General features: G+C 39.0%; 1 protein-coding gene across 1 annotated transcript in view; it reads right to left on the bottom strand.

Moving 5' to 3' along the window:
• Nucleotides 1–365: 365 nt before the first annotated feature.
• Nucleotides 366–16,656, bottom strand: part of SPMIP4 (sperm microtubule inner protein 4) — a 40,329-nt gene continuing 24,038 nt past the window's right edge. The window contains exons 5-9 of the mRNA XM_055421001.2: nucleotides 15,997–16,178; nucleotides 11,779–11,867; nucleotides 5,455–5,629; nucleotides 5,071–5,162; nucleotides 366–1,191 (exon numbers count right to left, since the gene is read on the bottom strand). Coding sequence (XP_055276976.2) covers nucleotides 388–1,191; nucleotides 5,071–5,162; nucleotides 5,455–5,629; nucleotides 11,779–11,867; nucleotides 15,997–16,178 — 1,342 coding nt within the window. The 3' untranslated portion in view covers nucleotides 366–387. The remainder of the gene's footprint in view (nucleotides 1,192–5,070; nucleotides 5,163–5,454; nucleotides 5,630–11,778; nucleotides 11,868–15,996; nucleotides 16,179–16,656) is intronic.

The following is a 16,656-nucleotide window of genomic DNA, read 5'->3' as shown; positions in this document are numbered from 1 at the left end:
AAGGTACTACTATAGTTGTATAGACATTTGTTGATTATTGGGAATTTGAGGTTTTTTTCAAATATTTTTTGTAAAATTTTGTCATATACATTGTTTATCATGATCTTGGAAATATTCCTTGGCATATAATTTGAAAATGAGATTAAAGACTATAAATTTTTCTGGTTCTATTTTATTGCCAAATTGTTAAACTTTTGAAGAAGTCAGAACATCACCTTTTCTGGGTTCTTCTGACCAGACCCTAACTTAAATACCTGAAAACATAAGCCTCATTAACAAGCTCATTATGGCTTCTCCAGAAAACAGAATCCAGCAATGAGGAAGAAATTCTGTTATATTTTTTCTTTTCTTGCAAGAAGCTGGGTTTTGAAGGGAAGGATGAATAACTCAATTATAGAAATAATAGGAATTATGGCCATAGAATTGGTGTTTCTTCCCCAAGTGCTCTTTATCTCTGAGGTCTTTATAGTCTTCTAGAAGTGATTTATGGAAACGTTTTTGTGCACCAGTTTTTGAAAAAGCGTTCTTAAGCTCCAGCAGGTCCGTTTGAGGTTTGGCCACTCCAGCTCCAGGAATCCAACCCAGGATAGGTTTTGTTTCTTCATCATCCTCCATATTCAAGGTCAACTGTTCTGGCTTACTTAAAAAGTGTTCAAAATCAAAAGTTTTCAAGTCTGGTTTACTTTGTAAAATACCAGGCTTACTAAGGCTAACAGGATTTTGGTACACATCATACTGATTTAAATGTTCATAGGGAATGTACTGATCTGGGTCACAGTAATGTATAAGTTGGGGTTTTAATGACAGCTGTCTCCAGTACAAATCTTCTGTCTTTTTAGTATCCGTGATTTTTGGAAATCGTTTTATGTTGTAAGTATTAGCCAGATCTTTTGTTGGGTAGCAGGATGGGAGTGCATAGGTAGATAGCAAGCTTTGTTCTTCCTTAATCTTTTCTTCAATCTCCTGGTTTTTATGTGTCACATCTGCAGGTATGTTATCACTCAGAGCCATCATTTCTGTAGAACTGGGCACAAAGGTATGAAAAGTACACAGAACTCTAGGGGTACAGTCTGGACAGGAAGATGGTCTTTGTTCAAGAATAGCCTCCAGAGGACGTTGGTTCTGCATCAGTCGGGCAATTCGTCCTTCCAAGGGTCTGGTGGGCTTTAAGGCAGGATGGAATTTTTCTTGCTGTGGTGATATGATAAAAAAGAGAAAATCAACTAATTAATAGATCTAGCATTGTCGGGATATTGCCACAAATGTCAGGTCAAAATCCATACCCATTTTCACTATCTGAGCAAACACGGGATGAGTTGGAGTAAACACTGCGATGTTTACTGATATTTATTTAAAGACATTGAAACTTGGGTCCTAATAAACACATGTTTTTATAAGGAAAGGGCACATTTTTACTTGGCTATAGAGAAATTTTTCCATGTAGGAACTCTTTGCTTTCAGACTTTCCAAGATATAAAAGAACTTATTGGAATAAAACAGGTCATATTTTATTATGATGTCTGTCACCAACAGATGATGTTAAAAGTTACATGCCAAAGCCTTCTTTATTAGACTCAGGCAAGGGTTTTTAAACCTTGGTTGGTTGACTCAGAATCACCTTTGGAGTTAGCAGAAAATAAGATTCCCAAGCTTGGTCCTCTGAGATTGTGATGCAGAGGGTCTGCAGTAGGGCTTAGGAATCTGCGCTCTTAATAAGCATCTCGAGTGATGCTAAGGCCAGGGATATGCTATGCTTGGAGAAACACTGGTCTGACAGGGGTTTGTCATAGCTGTGCTTCTTTTTTGAGATGTTTGACAGATATTGTGAACTCAATCATGTCTGGTAACTGCAAAAGCAATGAGTGTGTTTAAGGGGTTATTAATAGATATATGACTGGAGGGAGGGGTAAGAGGAAGAGGGAGGAGTTGACTTGGAAGGAGGATGAGGGGACTTTCTGGGAGGATGGTAATGTTGAATATATTGATAGAGGTTTGGGTTACAAAGGTGTGTGCATTTGTCAAAACTTATTGAATGTACATTTAAGGTTTGTGTAATGAATGTATGTGAAGTGAAAGTCACTGAGTTGTGTCTGACTCTGTGCGACCCCACGGACTATACAGTCCATGGAATTCTCCAGGCCAGAATACTGGAGTGGGTAGCCTATCCCTTCTCCATGGGATCTTCCCAACCCAGGAGTTGAACTGGAGTCTCCTGCATTGCAGGAGGATTCTTTACCAACTGACCTGTCACCTTAAAAGAAAAAACTAATTTAAGTCCAATTAATGGTATGCATTTTTGAGGTTCCCCATTGGCTCAGCGGTAAAATCTGCCTGCAATGTAGGAGGAGACTCGGGTTTGATCCCTGGGTCAAGAAGATCCCCTGGAGAAGGGCATGGTGACCCACTCCAGTGGTCTTGCCTGGAAAAATCCCATGGACAGAGGAGTCTGGCAGGCTGCAGCCCATGGGGTCCCAAAAAGTCGACTGAGCACACATACACACACACATGCTGAATGTTTAGGATTAAGTGTAAATCTGTGATTTACACTGAAGTGCAGAAAAGATAGTGAATTTATTGATGTTTGGGGTGATGGCAAGATAGACAGATGTGTGATAAAATAAGTATAGTAAAATGCTACGGTAAAATCTAGACCATGGGTATACAGGCCTTAACTGTAAAATTATCTAGACTTTTCTGTATGTTAACATTGAACATTTGAACATTTTTATAATCTGTTTAAGAAAGAAAACTAAAACCAAATGAATGTGTGACAATGATGGAATTGATAGCAAAGATAAAAATAAGAATGGTGAAAATATAACTCAAGTTTGGAATTAGGAAAAAAAAAGGACTTGGGAACAGCTTTTTGAAACCTATTCTGTTCACAGTTGGAAGAGTTTCCATATTGTTATCAACAAATTTGTTATTTCCTTTAGCTAATAGTTTGAGTAGATACTATGAAAACAAGAAAAAAATTTATTTGAAATACACTGTTAAATTTATCATAAACAAAAAAGCATATTTATTACTTTGATGGTATCCTTATATGCGAGAAGCAGTCTTTATACCTTTACTTTATTCTACAACAAAATATTTCATACACATATTTATCACCAGTAAAACATGCCTTCTCAGACTCCATTATTTATGTTTAATTAGAAACCAGCAAGATTCACTGAAACTTTCTTTTAAACCTCTAACTATTTTAGGCATATTTTATCTTGTTATTAATAAAAAATTTAGGTGTTATTTACTTGTATGATAATTTTGCATATAATATACTTGACAAACATCCCTTTGTATAATGGTACATGTACTTCCTGGTAAAAATGATAAAGCTGCTTCCTGAGGGACTGGACTCTACAGGCTTAAATCTGTGGAAATCTGGACGGCTGTTGAACACACTTGACAATGTCAGAGTATATGTATAGTCTTCTCTAGGCTTAGGGAATGTTTGTTACAGGTGAAAAATAGAGAACATTAAAAACCTTTTAGTGAATGATAAGGCACAGTCTGTGGAACTACATCACCCTGAGAAATACTGAAGGTATATAAAATAAATGTGTTCATTCAGTCTAAAAAGAGTTCAAGTTGAAATACCTTATCATTGTTTTTTAAGTGTCTTTCCACAACCTACATCTTTGGAAATATTAATCTTATTTAAAAAACTTGAGTTTTAGAGGATAAAATTTAGGTCCAAATAAAACAACATAAATGTATCCTATTAGGTCATTTTATTTCACTTGCATAATTAAGCTAAGAGATTATAACTTCTACCACTAAAGGGCTTGATCATTTCTTTTAGGACATTTCACATAATCAATTAGGAAATCTCTTGTTATTTGCAGAGAATTTATTGGCTTTTGTTTGTAATTCAGCCAACTCTCAATTATTGTGGATATCAGGAGGAAGCCTTTATCTCTTCAAAAGCAGTGAAAATGTGCAAGATATAAAATATGCAAAGATTCACAGAATTTATTAAGAATCACATTTATTACTAGGTAAATGTTCATAAACCAATTCCTTTGTAAATTTTAGCAACAGTAGCATAGTAGAAAATTTGTAAAACAAAATAAAACAAAAATCACCCAGTACTGTGATGAAGACAGGACTTGCCAGCTAGCGCTAGTGGTAAAGAACATGCTTGTCAGTGCAGGAGACATAATGAGACATGGGTTTGATCCCTGGGTCTGGAAGTCCCCTGAAGGAGGGCATGGCAACCCACTCCAGTATTCCTGCCTGGAGAATCCCATAGACAGAGGAACCTGGCAGGCTGCAGTCCATAGGGCCGCAAAAAGTCAGACACAACTGAAGTCACGTAGCATGCACCCATGTGATGAAGATAAGAAAACTTGCTTGTCCTTCAAAATAGTGGACAGGTTCGAGTCAATTCAGAATTAGCTTCTGAACGGAGTTAAATTTTCCCTTTGCTGGCTTGGTCACTAATATTCAGGAAGCAAATAAAAAGTGAGTAAAGCAAGAAGGAGCCCAAAACCTAGATGTGTGCGTGCACATGTGCTCAGTCACTTCAGTCGTGTCTGACTCTTTGGGACCCTATGGACTGTAGCCTGTCAGTCTCCTCTTTTAATGGGATTCTCCAGGCAAGAATACTAGAGTGGGTTGCCATGTCCTCCTCCAGGTGATCTTCCTAACACAGTGATTGCACCCACGTCTCCTGCATTGCAGGTGGATTCTTTACCCACTGAGACACCTGCTGCTACTGCTGCTGCTGCTAAGTCACTTCAGTCGTGTCCGACTCTGTGTGACCCCATAGACAGAAGCCCACCAGGCTCCCCCATCCCTGGGCTTCTCCAGGCAAGAACACTGGAGTGGGTTGCCATTTCCTTCTCCAATGTGTGAAAGTGAAAAGTGAAAGTGAAGTCGCTCAGTCGTGTCTGACCCTTAGCGACCCCACGGACTGCAGCCTACCAGGCTCCTCCATCCATGGGATTTTCTAGGCAATAGTACTGGAGTGGTTTGCCATTGCCTTCTCCATCTGAGACACCTGGGAAGCCCCCAAATCTAGGTACTTTTCCTCTAAATAACTGAGAGTTGACTGCAATTACTTACAGGCTCTGGGTCAAATCCTATCTGTCCAGTTAATTCTGCTACCTCCTTTTCATGGTAATCATCCAGTTCAAGGGGATTCATGGGCCCCAGACCTTAATGGAAACATCACATCTTATTATTTTGTTAAATGAAGAAGACTAAACATAAATATAGACCTTTTTATAGAAACACTTACCTATTCCCCTTTGTAATATAATTAGAAATGATAAAAAATGAAAACATACTTAACTTTCCAATTACCCTCTAAAAGGAACTTACCACCCGCCTTATTCCTATTGCTACTTAGATTAAGAAAACAGGGGGAAATATTAGAAGATAAAGCTGTAATAGCACTTGTTAAATATTCTAAGTTTGTTCTTTTTATTCATTAAAGTGAATTCATACCTGTAAAATCATGATTATATGAAGTGATCCAGTGGGACCTCTCGAGATTTCTTTGTATGTTGGCTTCTTTTAGAGAAGTAATAGGGTCCCATGAATTTAAAGAAGTGTTAGGAGCGAAGGTTTTAGGTGGTTTTGGGTAAAACACTGGCTTGTTTTTCTCAACACATTTAGGAAGCTAGAATATGAGTATAAAGATCATTGCTGTAAGAAAAGATCATAATACTTTTCCTTCATTAATTACTAAGATTCTGCGACTGTAACCTAAACTGTATTTAGAGTTAAACACAGTATTTATATCAAAGGAGGTCTTTTTGAAAATTCCTTTACTTTAGCAGGGCATCTGAAAGTATACTTTGGAGAAATGCAATGAAATTTTATTAGAGAAATAAAGGACTCTGAGGTACAGCCAAAATTGTGTGCCTCCTACTTCTCCTTCCCTGCCTAAAATGACACCATATGATATCATTTATGAATTTCTGATGAAGGCTAACTCACTCAAATTCAAATAAAAATTTTATTCTGTAGACATAACTGCTTTACAAATAGAGTTTTATATTTTCAAAAGGAGGTATGCACATAAAAGTGAATGAATGGGTTTCACTGTGGTCTTTTTGTTTACTTAGAAATTCACTTTTTCTCAAATTGATGATTCTCAATAGATGTTTACAGAGCACCTTCATGTGTAAGGTAGTGGCAGATACATGGATGGATCAGAAGCAAATCTTGTCATTGAGGAGTATATTGGCTACAAGGGGTGATAAGGCGTGAACATAAATGACTGTAAGATGGACAGTAACTCTTTGCTACAGGAGAAGTTAAGACAAAATAATTTGGAAGTTCAGAGGAGGGAGAAATTGATTCCAGCTGAATAGGGAAGTGGTGCTGGAAGCACAGCATGGGAGAAGACAAGAGACCATGTTAGGTGACAGCGCAGAAAGTAGGCCTTGATTGGCATGCAGAGAAGGAGAGGCTAAAGGAACAGCAAGAGCAGAGATGCGGGGGTGGTGGGAAGTATGGAATAAATACTGCTTGAACCTTGTGAACTTGTCCTTACAGCCAGGCCCACCCTTAACACTTGCAGGCACTGGGATTTTAGTACAATAAGAGCCAACATTCCATTAGTCTAAACAACTCAATTTGTAAATCAAGCAAATAAACTGTCAAGTAAGCATGTTTCATTCTCCTACCTTGATAAGATACTTTCATAACACCCTGGAAGACCAGGTTCAAATTTAGACTTCTTAGACTATTCCAAGTCTTCTTAGACTGTCCCAAGTATTGCACTGGGACATGGTGGTTCAGAAAGAGCCAGCTGCTAGCCCCTGGCCCCTGACTGCTTTCTTACCTCACTTTCTTACCCCCACTTCCATCCCAAACTATGAGGTGCCTTTCATATGAGGGTACCTATCCCTTAAGTTTAAGTTCCATGTACCTATTACCGCCCCTTCCAGCACACAGCCACCTCTTGGCCACCTGTCTGGCCTAGAGGGATATACTAGCTTGGCGGCACTGTCAGTCCCTGGGAGGATGGACCTGGGGGAGAGACCCCATAAAGGGCCTGAAACTGGGTTCAAAGCCACTTGTCAGGGAATGTGCAGTCCAGCATCAATCTGGGGCGAGAGACTGGGGAGCACGGGTTGAGATGGACACATCCTCTTGTCCCCCTTTCTGCCCCACAAGGAGGGGCACAGTTAGCTGGAGCTGGGCCTTAGAAAGCACGGGCATTCTAAAGTTCCTGGGCCTAAGGGCAGTGCCGCTCATCGCAACCCTGTGAGGTTGGAGGGAACCCTATTTACATACCTAAAGTAGTCATGATAAAAGTCACTTGGTAAAAATCTATCTCAAGAAGTATTAAATAACCAGCTCTATAAACCTTTCACAATTATGTGACCTGCTTATCTAGGGCTAAATAAAGCCCTTTTTATTTCTTTATCATGATTTGCAAAGCCAGCTTGTTTCAAATATTGTTCTGAGGGGCAAGATTAATTCTGTGTTTTAATCTGGCACAAACAGTTGATGCTTTTGAACTGTGGTGCTGGAGAAGACTCTTGAGAGCCCCTTGGACTGCAAGGAGGTCAAACCAATCAGTCCTAAAGGACATCAACCCCAAATACTAACTGAAAGAACTGATGCTGAAGCTGAAACTTCAATATTTTGGCCACCTGATGCGAAGAGCCAACTCTTTGGAAAAGACTCTGATACTGGGAAAGACTGACGGCAGGAGGAGAAGGGGGCAACAGAGGATGAGATAGTTGGATGGCGTCATCGACTCAATGGACATGAGTTTGAGCAAACTCCAGGAGAGAGTGAAGCACAAGGAAGTCTTCAGTTCATGGGGTGCTGCAGTTCATGGGGTCGCAAAGAGTCGGACATGACTTAGTGACTGAAGAACAACAATTTGGTCTGTCTAACAGCAGGGATCTACTGAAATGCAATCACAGGCACAGAGGAAGAAAATAGGGAATGTAAAATTTTATTGTAGCCTGAGTTATCTTGGGAAGAGTTTAAAGGGTCAGGAAACTCTTGAGAGTGGAGAGTTAGCCAGTTTTTAGTGTGTTAAGTAATGTAATACTACCAGGACGGTGAGAGAGGGATTGCTGGGGATCATTCACTCAATAGGTATTCTTTGGTTGAGTATGGGGGCTTCCCGGTGGCTTAGATGGTAAAGAATCTGCCTGCAATGCAGGCAGATCAACCTGCAGACCCAGGTTCAATCCCTGGGTCAAGAGGATCCCATGAAGAAGGGAATGGCTACCCACTCCAGTATTCTTGCCTGGAGAATTCCATGGACAAAGGAGCCTGGCTGTCTGTCACAGAGTTGGATGCTACTGAGTGACTATCACTTTCACTTTAGGTTGAATATACTATTCACAGGTGAAAGTTAGGATCTAATATGGAAGGTGAGTACAGAGTAGAAAGGAATTCCAATTTCTGAGATGTCAGCATCTCAGAAGACACTCTAAGTCTACAACGGAGTATGTTAGTTGTTTCAGTTCAGTTCAATTTAGTCGCTCAGTCGTGTTTGACTCTTTGCGACCCCATGAACCACAGCACGCCAGGCCTCCCTGTTCATCATCAACTCCCAGAGTCTATCCAAACCCATGTCCATTGAGTCGGTGATGCCATCCAACTATCTCATCCTCTGTCATCCCCTTCTCCTCCTGCCCTCAATCTTTCCCAGCATCAGGGTCTTTTCTAATAAGTCAGCTCTTCGCATCAGGTGGCCAAAGTATTTGGAGTTTCAGCTTCAACATCAGTCCTTCCAATGAACACCCAGGACTGATCTCCTTTAGGATGGACTGGTTGGATCTCCTTGCAGTCCAAGGGACTCTCAAGAGTCTTCTCCAACACCACAGTTCAAAAGCATCAATTCTTCAGCACTCAGCTTTCTTTATAGTCCAACTCTCACATCCATACATGACTACTGGAAAAACCATAGCCTTGTTAGTTGTTTAGAATGTATTCCAAAATACATTCTCAGAGGAGGAGTGCTATATAAATGGTTGTTACATTCCCAGAAGAGCTGATAAAAATCTATGAAACTTGTAAATTATTTAATAAACATTTACTGAATACCTGATACAAGCAAAACTATGCGGCAGTTTTTAAGTGCCCTGGGCTAGGCACCAAAAACTCCATAAATAGCCATAAAATAACAGGAATTAATACAGTCATAATGTTAAAACAAAGCACTAAATATAATGTGTTGTTTTAGTCTTGAGTGGTGGGGCTTACTAAGGTTTAATGGAGAGAAGAGGTCTATTATGGAGACCACTTTGCTCGTTGGAGAGACATTAACATTGGGGACACACTGGATCTTTACTGGATCATATTTCATGTCATTGTGTCAGCACTGTTTTTACATTAAGAAGCCATGATTAGGAACTTTGTTATTTGCATGTGAAATGAATAGAGGAGGGAAAGCAAATAAGAGTAGCAGAGATATGTTTCTTTGGTATCTAGTTAGGACTTTGGAACAGAGAAAGTTGAAGGCATAAGAGGATGCATGGTAGGAGGAAGCCTGCCTGGGACAGAATGGAGGAAAAGCAAAGGTGGCAAGACAGTGAACAGAGAGCATGCCCATTAGAGATCAAATGGCAGATATAGCAGGAACACAGTTTTCCTAATTTGCTTCACTCTCTGCTATGCAACAGAAACCATGAGGGTTGAGCTGAGCCTTGAAGAAAGAGCAAGTCTGAGATGACAGAGAAGAGAATATTTTAGGAAGAGGAAGTGGCCATGAACCTGGTCAAGGACCAGCGAACAGAGCCAGGCTGAGAGAAGGAAGAGAGGAGGGAAGGCCAGAACCAAAGGGTCACTGTAGCTCAGTTAAAGCACTGGAATTCACACTTAGGTAAAGGGGTGCTAATCAAGATTGCCAAGGGAGGTGACATGAGTTACAGCAGTATTTTAATAAGCAGGTAGAAATGAGAGGAATTGAAAGAAGAAGAACTTCTCATATTTCTAGGTTACTTTGATATAGATTTTGCTTGAAAGAATAAAAGTCATCTAGTCAGATAGATGATTCTTTAAAACAAACAGGATAATTGCTTCATAGATGACTGTGTGACATTGCAGTGGCCACTCTGGCCTGCCACAGTAGTCTTTCCCAGAGAAATTCAAATGTTTCTAGGTTTCCATCATTATTTCTTGCCTACTTCACTGACTATTAGATGCAAGGACATAATATATGGAAAACATTTGGTATTGCTTCTCACAAACTAACTGGTCGGTGAATGATAGCTATTATTTTTAAATATATATTTTCCTTCATGATTTAAAAGTGTTCTCTTTACCAGATAATTCAGGCTCCCCAGACGCACTGTGCACTTATTCTGAATTGATGATATTTAATAATTGAGGAACTGCAGCCTGAATTATCTGGTAAAACCATTTACAAGTATCGTATTGATAAAATGATTGCCAAATCACCTACCCTTCGGTCCGTGTTGTATGGATTGCAAACTCCTTGACAGATCTGGACCTCAGACTTGAAAGGAGCACTTTGAGATGATGGTTGAGAAGAGAAATGTTCAATTTGATGAGAAATGACAATGAGAGGACCACTGTTAAGTCACATATGTGGATTCTATCCAATGGTGTGCTTCACTGCTGAAACAGTTTTCAAGTTTTGGAATCTAAAACTACACCTGGCCATTCTAGCACCGTGGCTGGTACATAATAAGAGTTCAATTCACAGTTGTCAAAAGGATGAAACAACAAGTGAGTGAACAAATAAGTAAAAGAATGAATGGAGAGATAAGACTGGATTCCAAAAGTAATTCGGGCTCAATCCTACAGTCCACTTCTGCGAATGGCAGAATGGTCGAAGACCCTGGCAGTTTAGAGTCACAGATCACCACGAATTTGTGAGGTATGAATAGGATTTCAATTCTGCTTTGCTCCATGAATGATCAAGACAGAGAGACTCCTAAGAAGTGAAAAAAGGTGAGGGAGGGGAGGACGGCAGGAGGAAAATCATGCCTAAGAGCTAATTGAAGATTTATACTCATAATTTTTAAATCTCAGACATAAATTATCTAAACCATGATAACTGAATTTAGTGTAAATGGTGGCTGTAGGATGGCTTGAATTGTTACATGATATTTTATTGAATCTTCACACTGCAAAATTGGTGGAAATTAAGCTGTTTGTAAATGACTTTGGAGGAAAGAGAAATAAATGTGCATGTAGATGTTAAAAAAAAAAAAAAGTGTTCTCTTTTTACTGTGTGGAGTCATGGTACAGAGGTTAAGAACAGAGACTGGAGTCTCATGAGCCTGAGTTCTATGATTGTGAAATTGTTACCAACTTCCTGAGCCTCAGTTTCCTCATTTATAAAATGGGAATGATCATACTAACCTTTTGAGTGTATTGTAAGGGCCAAATGACACCCTATATATAAAGAAGTTAGGGTGTAGCAATTTCTTAATACATTTCTTAATAAATAGTTTATTTTTGATTCTGCACAAAGGTACTACTGTAATTGGCACATTAAATTGCAAATCTTTCTGTAACCCTTCCGTTTACTCTATGTATATTTGAAGTTACTTGATACGTTATGAATCATAAGAACAGAGTTGTAGAGACAGTGAATGATCTACAATCCTCGTTTACTTCATTTTATGGGGAACTTTTTGTAAATATGGAAATGTTATATAAAATCAGTTAAGAAAACAAACAAAAAATGTGAATCATGGTCAAAATCTCAATGTTTCCATCCATATAGAATACAAAAGTAATCTGTCTTTTGGATTTTTATAAACATAGGAAGCAAAAGCATCTTTTACTTTGTTTTAAATACACATTAAAAAAGATACTTACGTCAAAATATACACGCTGACCTGGCCAAACCAATGCTTTCTTCTTGGAATCCATTGGAAAATCAAGCAGTTCATATCTGTAAGGGTTACCTGAAATTTTCCAGAAAAGCGGCCTTTTAATTAATAGAATTTACGGTGCAATAAATATAAACAAGATAATAGGAGGTAGAGAGGAACCCGGGTGCACATTTGAGCTTTATAGTTATAGCTCTGTTTGAACTCTTGCCCTTAGTGAACAGCATGTGGGTCACACAGAGCAAGAATGAGTCTCTAAGCCTGGTACCCTCAGGAGATTGAGGGGGCAGCAGTCCTGCTCCTTTCTTGATTTTTTAAAAAAGGTGATTTAAGTGAATCATAGGTAAAGGGATTCTTAGGTAAATCATAAATCTCTTCCTAGATACTCTTTTTGGTCTCTGAAGGCTCAGCAAATACATTTCTATACCACCTGTTTTAGGTTTTCTCTGTTTAGATATCAAGAAATGGAGTTAGTACGTGCTTACCAAAAGAAGTATTTAAATAGAACATTTAAAGAATACAGCTTCTTAGGTATTGGTGGTAGCTAGAGAAGCTTTACCAAATACAGCCTGGCTTCCTCTGGTCCTATGATAAACTCCATATTAAAGCATGCTCTGAACACCCATCACCATATGTAATAAGAACAAAGGCTGGCATTTATTGAACATTTATTATAATGTTAGTATTATACTGCTAGTATTGTACTGAGTGCTATGAGGAAGGTACTATTATTTACATTTTAACAAATGAGGAAATTGAGGCACAAGGAAAATAAGCAATTTTCTCAAGGTCACACAATGAATAAGTGCAATAATTCATATTTAGGCAATCTGTTTCTAGAGCTTCACTCTTAACCTAGATTCTACTTATATCTAGAAAAGAAGAGTTAAAATAAGTGAAAGAGTAGAAAACCCAAGGTAGTACTAGTTCCTGGAAAGGTTTTATTTATTGGGGTTATTAGAATATACTCATCTTTTTAAAATCCCCCAAAGGTGATTAACTGGTCAAAGACGGGTAGATGCTTGAAACAGAAGATTAAGGTGGTAACTTATTTCTCCAATTCCTGGTCTACAACTGCACTGAAAAGTGTTTTTTATAAATTCAACATTTATTTGTGTGACTTCTTCCTAATTGTATGCACTTCATGTAATTGAAGAAATTAACTAATTTCAGTTCAGTTCAGTCGCTCAGTCATGTCTGACTCTTTGCGACCGCATGAACCACAGCACACAAGGCCTCCCTGTCCGTCACCAACTGCTGGAGTTCACCCAAACTCATATCCATTGAGTTGGTGATGCCATCCAACCATCTCATCCTCTGTCGTCCCCTTCTCCTCCTGCCCTCAATCTTTCCCAGCATCAGGGTCTTCTCAAATGAGTCAGCTCTTCGCATCAGGTGGCCAAAGTATTGGAGTTTCAGCTTCAATATTAGTCCTTCCAATGAACACCCAGGACTGATCTCCTTTAGGATGGACTGGTTGGATCTCCTTGCAGTCCAAGGGACTCTCAAGAATCTTCTCCAGCACCACAGTTCAAAAACATCAATTCTTCAGTGCTCAGCTTTCTTTATAGTCCAATTTTCACATCAATACATGACTACTGGAAAAACCATAGCCTTGACTAGATGGACCTTTGTTGACAAAGTAATGTCTCTGCCTTTTAATATGCTGTCTAGGTTGGTCATAACTTTCCTTCCAAGGAGTAAGCCTCTTTTAATTTCATGGCTGCAGTCACCATCTGCAGTGATTTTGGAGCCCAAAAAAATAAAGTCAGCTACTGTTTCCACTGTTGCTCCATCTATTTGCCATGAAGTGATGGGACCAGATGCCATGATCTTAGTTTTCTGAATGTTGAACTTTAAGCCAACTTTTTCACTCTCCTCTTTCACTTTCATCAAGAGGCTCTTTAGTTCTTCACTTTCTGTCATAAAGGTGGTGTCATCTGTATATCTGAGGTTATTGATATTTCTCCCAGTAATCTTGATTTCAGCTTGTGCTTCATCCAGCCCAGCATTCCTCATGATGCATTCTGCATATAAGTTAAATAAGCAGGGTGACAAATTACAGCCTTGATGTTCTCCTTTTCCTATTTGGAACCAGTCTGTTGTTCCAAGTCCAGTTCTAACTGTTGCTTCCTGACCTGCATACAGATTTCTCAAGAGGCAGGTCAGGTGGTCTGGTATTCCCATCTCTTTCAGAATTTTCCACAATTGATTGTGATCCACACAGTCAAAGGCTTTGGCATAGTCAATAAAGCAGAAATAGATGTTCTTCTGGAACTCTCTTGCTTTTTCGATGATCCAGCGGATGTTGGCAATTTGATCTCTGGTGCCTCTGCCTTTTCTAAAACCAGCTGAACATCTGGAAGTTCATGGTTCACGTATTACTGAAGCCTGGCTTGGAGAATTTTGAGCATTACTTTACTAGCATGTGAGATGAGTACAATTGTGCAGTAGTTTGAGCATTCTTTGGCATTGCCTTTCTTAGGGATTGGAATGAAAACTGACCTTTTCCAGTCCTGTGGCCACTGCTGAGTTTTCCAAATTTGCTGGCATATTGAGTGAAGCACTTTCACAGCATCATCTTTTAGGATTTGAAATAGCCCAACTGGAATTCCATCACTTCCACTAGCTTTGTTCGTAGTGATGCTTTCTAAGGCCCACTTGACTTCACATTCCAGGATGTCTGGCTCTAGGTGAGTGATCACACCATCGTGATTATCTGGGTCGTGAAGATCTTTTTTGTACAGTTCTTTTGTGTATTCTTGCCACCTCTTCTTAATATTTTCTGCTTCTGTTAGGGCTGTACCATTTCTATCCTGTATTGAGCCTATCATTGCATGAAATGTAGGGATTGAAAAAATTAATTTACTTTGATGATTTACCTAATGAGATCATAAAAATTTCAACTGCTTAGATATCCTATACATATATACATACATGTGTGTATATATATGTATACAGATATATATCTATATACATATTTGATATAACTTTCACTACCTTTTATGGAATGATTCAGCGTGCTATACACATACTAAAATCATTATATATAGCAAAGTATGTAATAAAAATGGTAGCTGCTAACACAATCTCTATTATCTATGAAGTAGGCATGAAAATTCCCATCTTACAGATTGGGAAGTGGAGGCAGAGAAGCTAAGGAACTTTCCCATGGTCCGTGGTGAGTAAACGGCAGAGCCAGAATGCTACCCATGCAGTTGGACTCCTTAGGCCATGCTCTTAAACACTCCACCATATCTTTCAAAATTTACTGCCTCCTAATAAGATGCCGAGGTTGATATTGATGATGGCAGTATTCTCTTCTTATATTGGGTCCAAATATTCATGTATAGAGGAACTGCATTATAGTGTAGTTTATGAATTACCAAAGTTCATTCAACAAGTTTTTACTTGTCTGCCATGCACCTCTTTTGTGATCTTCAGTTGCTGGCCCTCTAGCATCTTGTCTGTCTCCATAGATTTATTCTCTGTTCTGAGGTGTCTAGTATGGGATAGAATTGATGGCTAGTGTACGAGTTTACTATCCTTTTTAGTGAAACATATCTGGGAAGACCCCAAGGTTTGCATCTGTGAAAAGACACTCCAGAGTGTTCAAATGAATTGATTAAATTGATCTTATTACTTCCTGAGTCTTATTTCAGTGATGATCTTTTCAGTTTTATCACAATAGCTACACACATGTATAGACTGAGCCTCTGAGCCAAATGTTGTCCTTTGTTCTGATCACTTGAGCTAGAATGAAATTTGTCAAAGCTAAACCATAGAAGCTGGGAGTGATTGGGGGTGGGAGGAGATGGGGACGACAGAGAATGAGATGGCTGGATGGCATCACCAACTTGATGGACATGAGTTTGGATGAACTCCGGGAGTTGGTGATTGCCAGGGAGGCCTGGTGTGCTGTGATCCATGGGGTCTCAAAGAGTCGGACATGACTGAGCGACTGAACTGAACTGAAACCATAGAAAGGATGGAAGGAAATAAACATTGAAAACACAAGTAGAATACAAGCAACTAATTCTACATTTGGTTTCTGGTTATATCATAGGAAGCTCTGTAAAAAAAGTAAAGAGCATCTGCAGAGAATATGATTTAATCTGTAATGGGGTCCTTTGTTTAATTTTATTATTGAATAAACTTCAAATATAAAAAGAATGAATACTGTTCTGATTTGAAATCACATTACCTCTTGTCTTCAAAACTGTTGTATCATAAGGCTTTGTTGGCACCGTGGGAGGGAACGGCTGTTGGGTTCGGGCTTTAATGCCAGTGTAGAGATCCTTGGGTGATGTAAAAGTCGGGAACATGGCTCCACGGGAGATGTGTGTATGGTAGGGGTGTTCAATTGGATACGGGGAGCAGATTTCCCTGAGATTTAGTTGAGAAAACAAAACAGAATAGAAAGAAGTGCAATGGAAAACATTTAATCATCCAGTATTTATTGGGACTATCTCCTTGTGCCGAGTACTGTTCTAATCCCTGGTGTATGACTGTGAGCCAAAGTCCCTATCCTCATGGAGTTAGCATTCTGGTGGAATAGATATCACAAAACATATGAAATTTTCTTAGTTTTGCTAAATGAATAAAAAAAATGTTATTTTAAGAATTAATCTCAAAAATATACAAGCAACTCCTGCAGCTCAATTCCAGAAAAATAAATGACCCAATCAAAAAATGGGCTAAAGAACTAAACAGACATTTCTCCAAAGAAGACATACAGATGGCTAGCAAACACATGAAAAGATGCTCAGCATCCCTCATAATCAGAGAAATGCAAATCAAAACCACAATGAGGTACCATTTCACGCCAATCAGAATGGCTGCTATCCAAAAGTCTGCAAGCAAT

Source organism: Moschus berezovskii, chromosome 3, assembly GCF_049115385.1.
Source record: "Moschus berezovskii isolate FMDL1 chromosome 3, NW_MosBer_1.0, whole genome shotgun sequence".
Taxonomy (NCBI): Eukaryota; Metazoa; Chordata; class Mammalia; order Artiodactyla; family Moschidae; genus Moschus; species Moschus berezovskii.
Note: the sequence above shows the minus strand (reverse complement) of the source record. Positions and strands in the feature narration are given on the sequence as shown.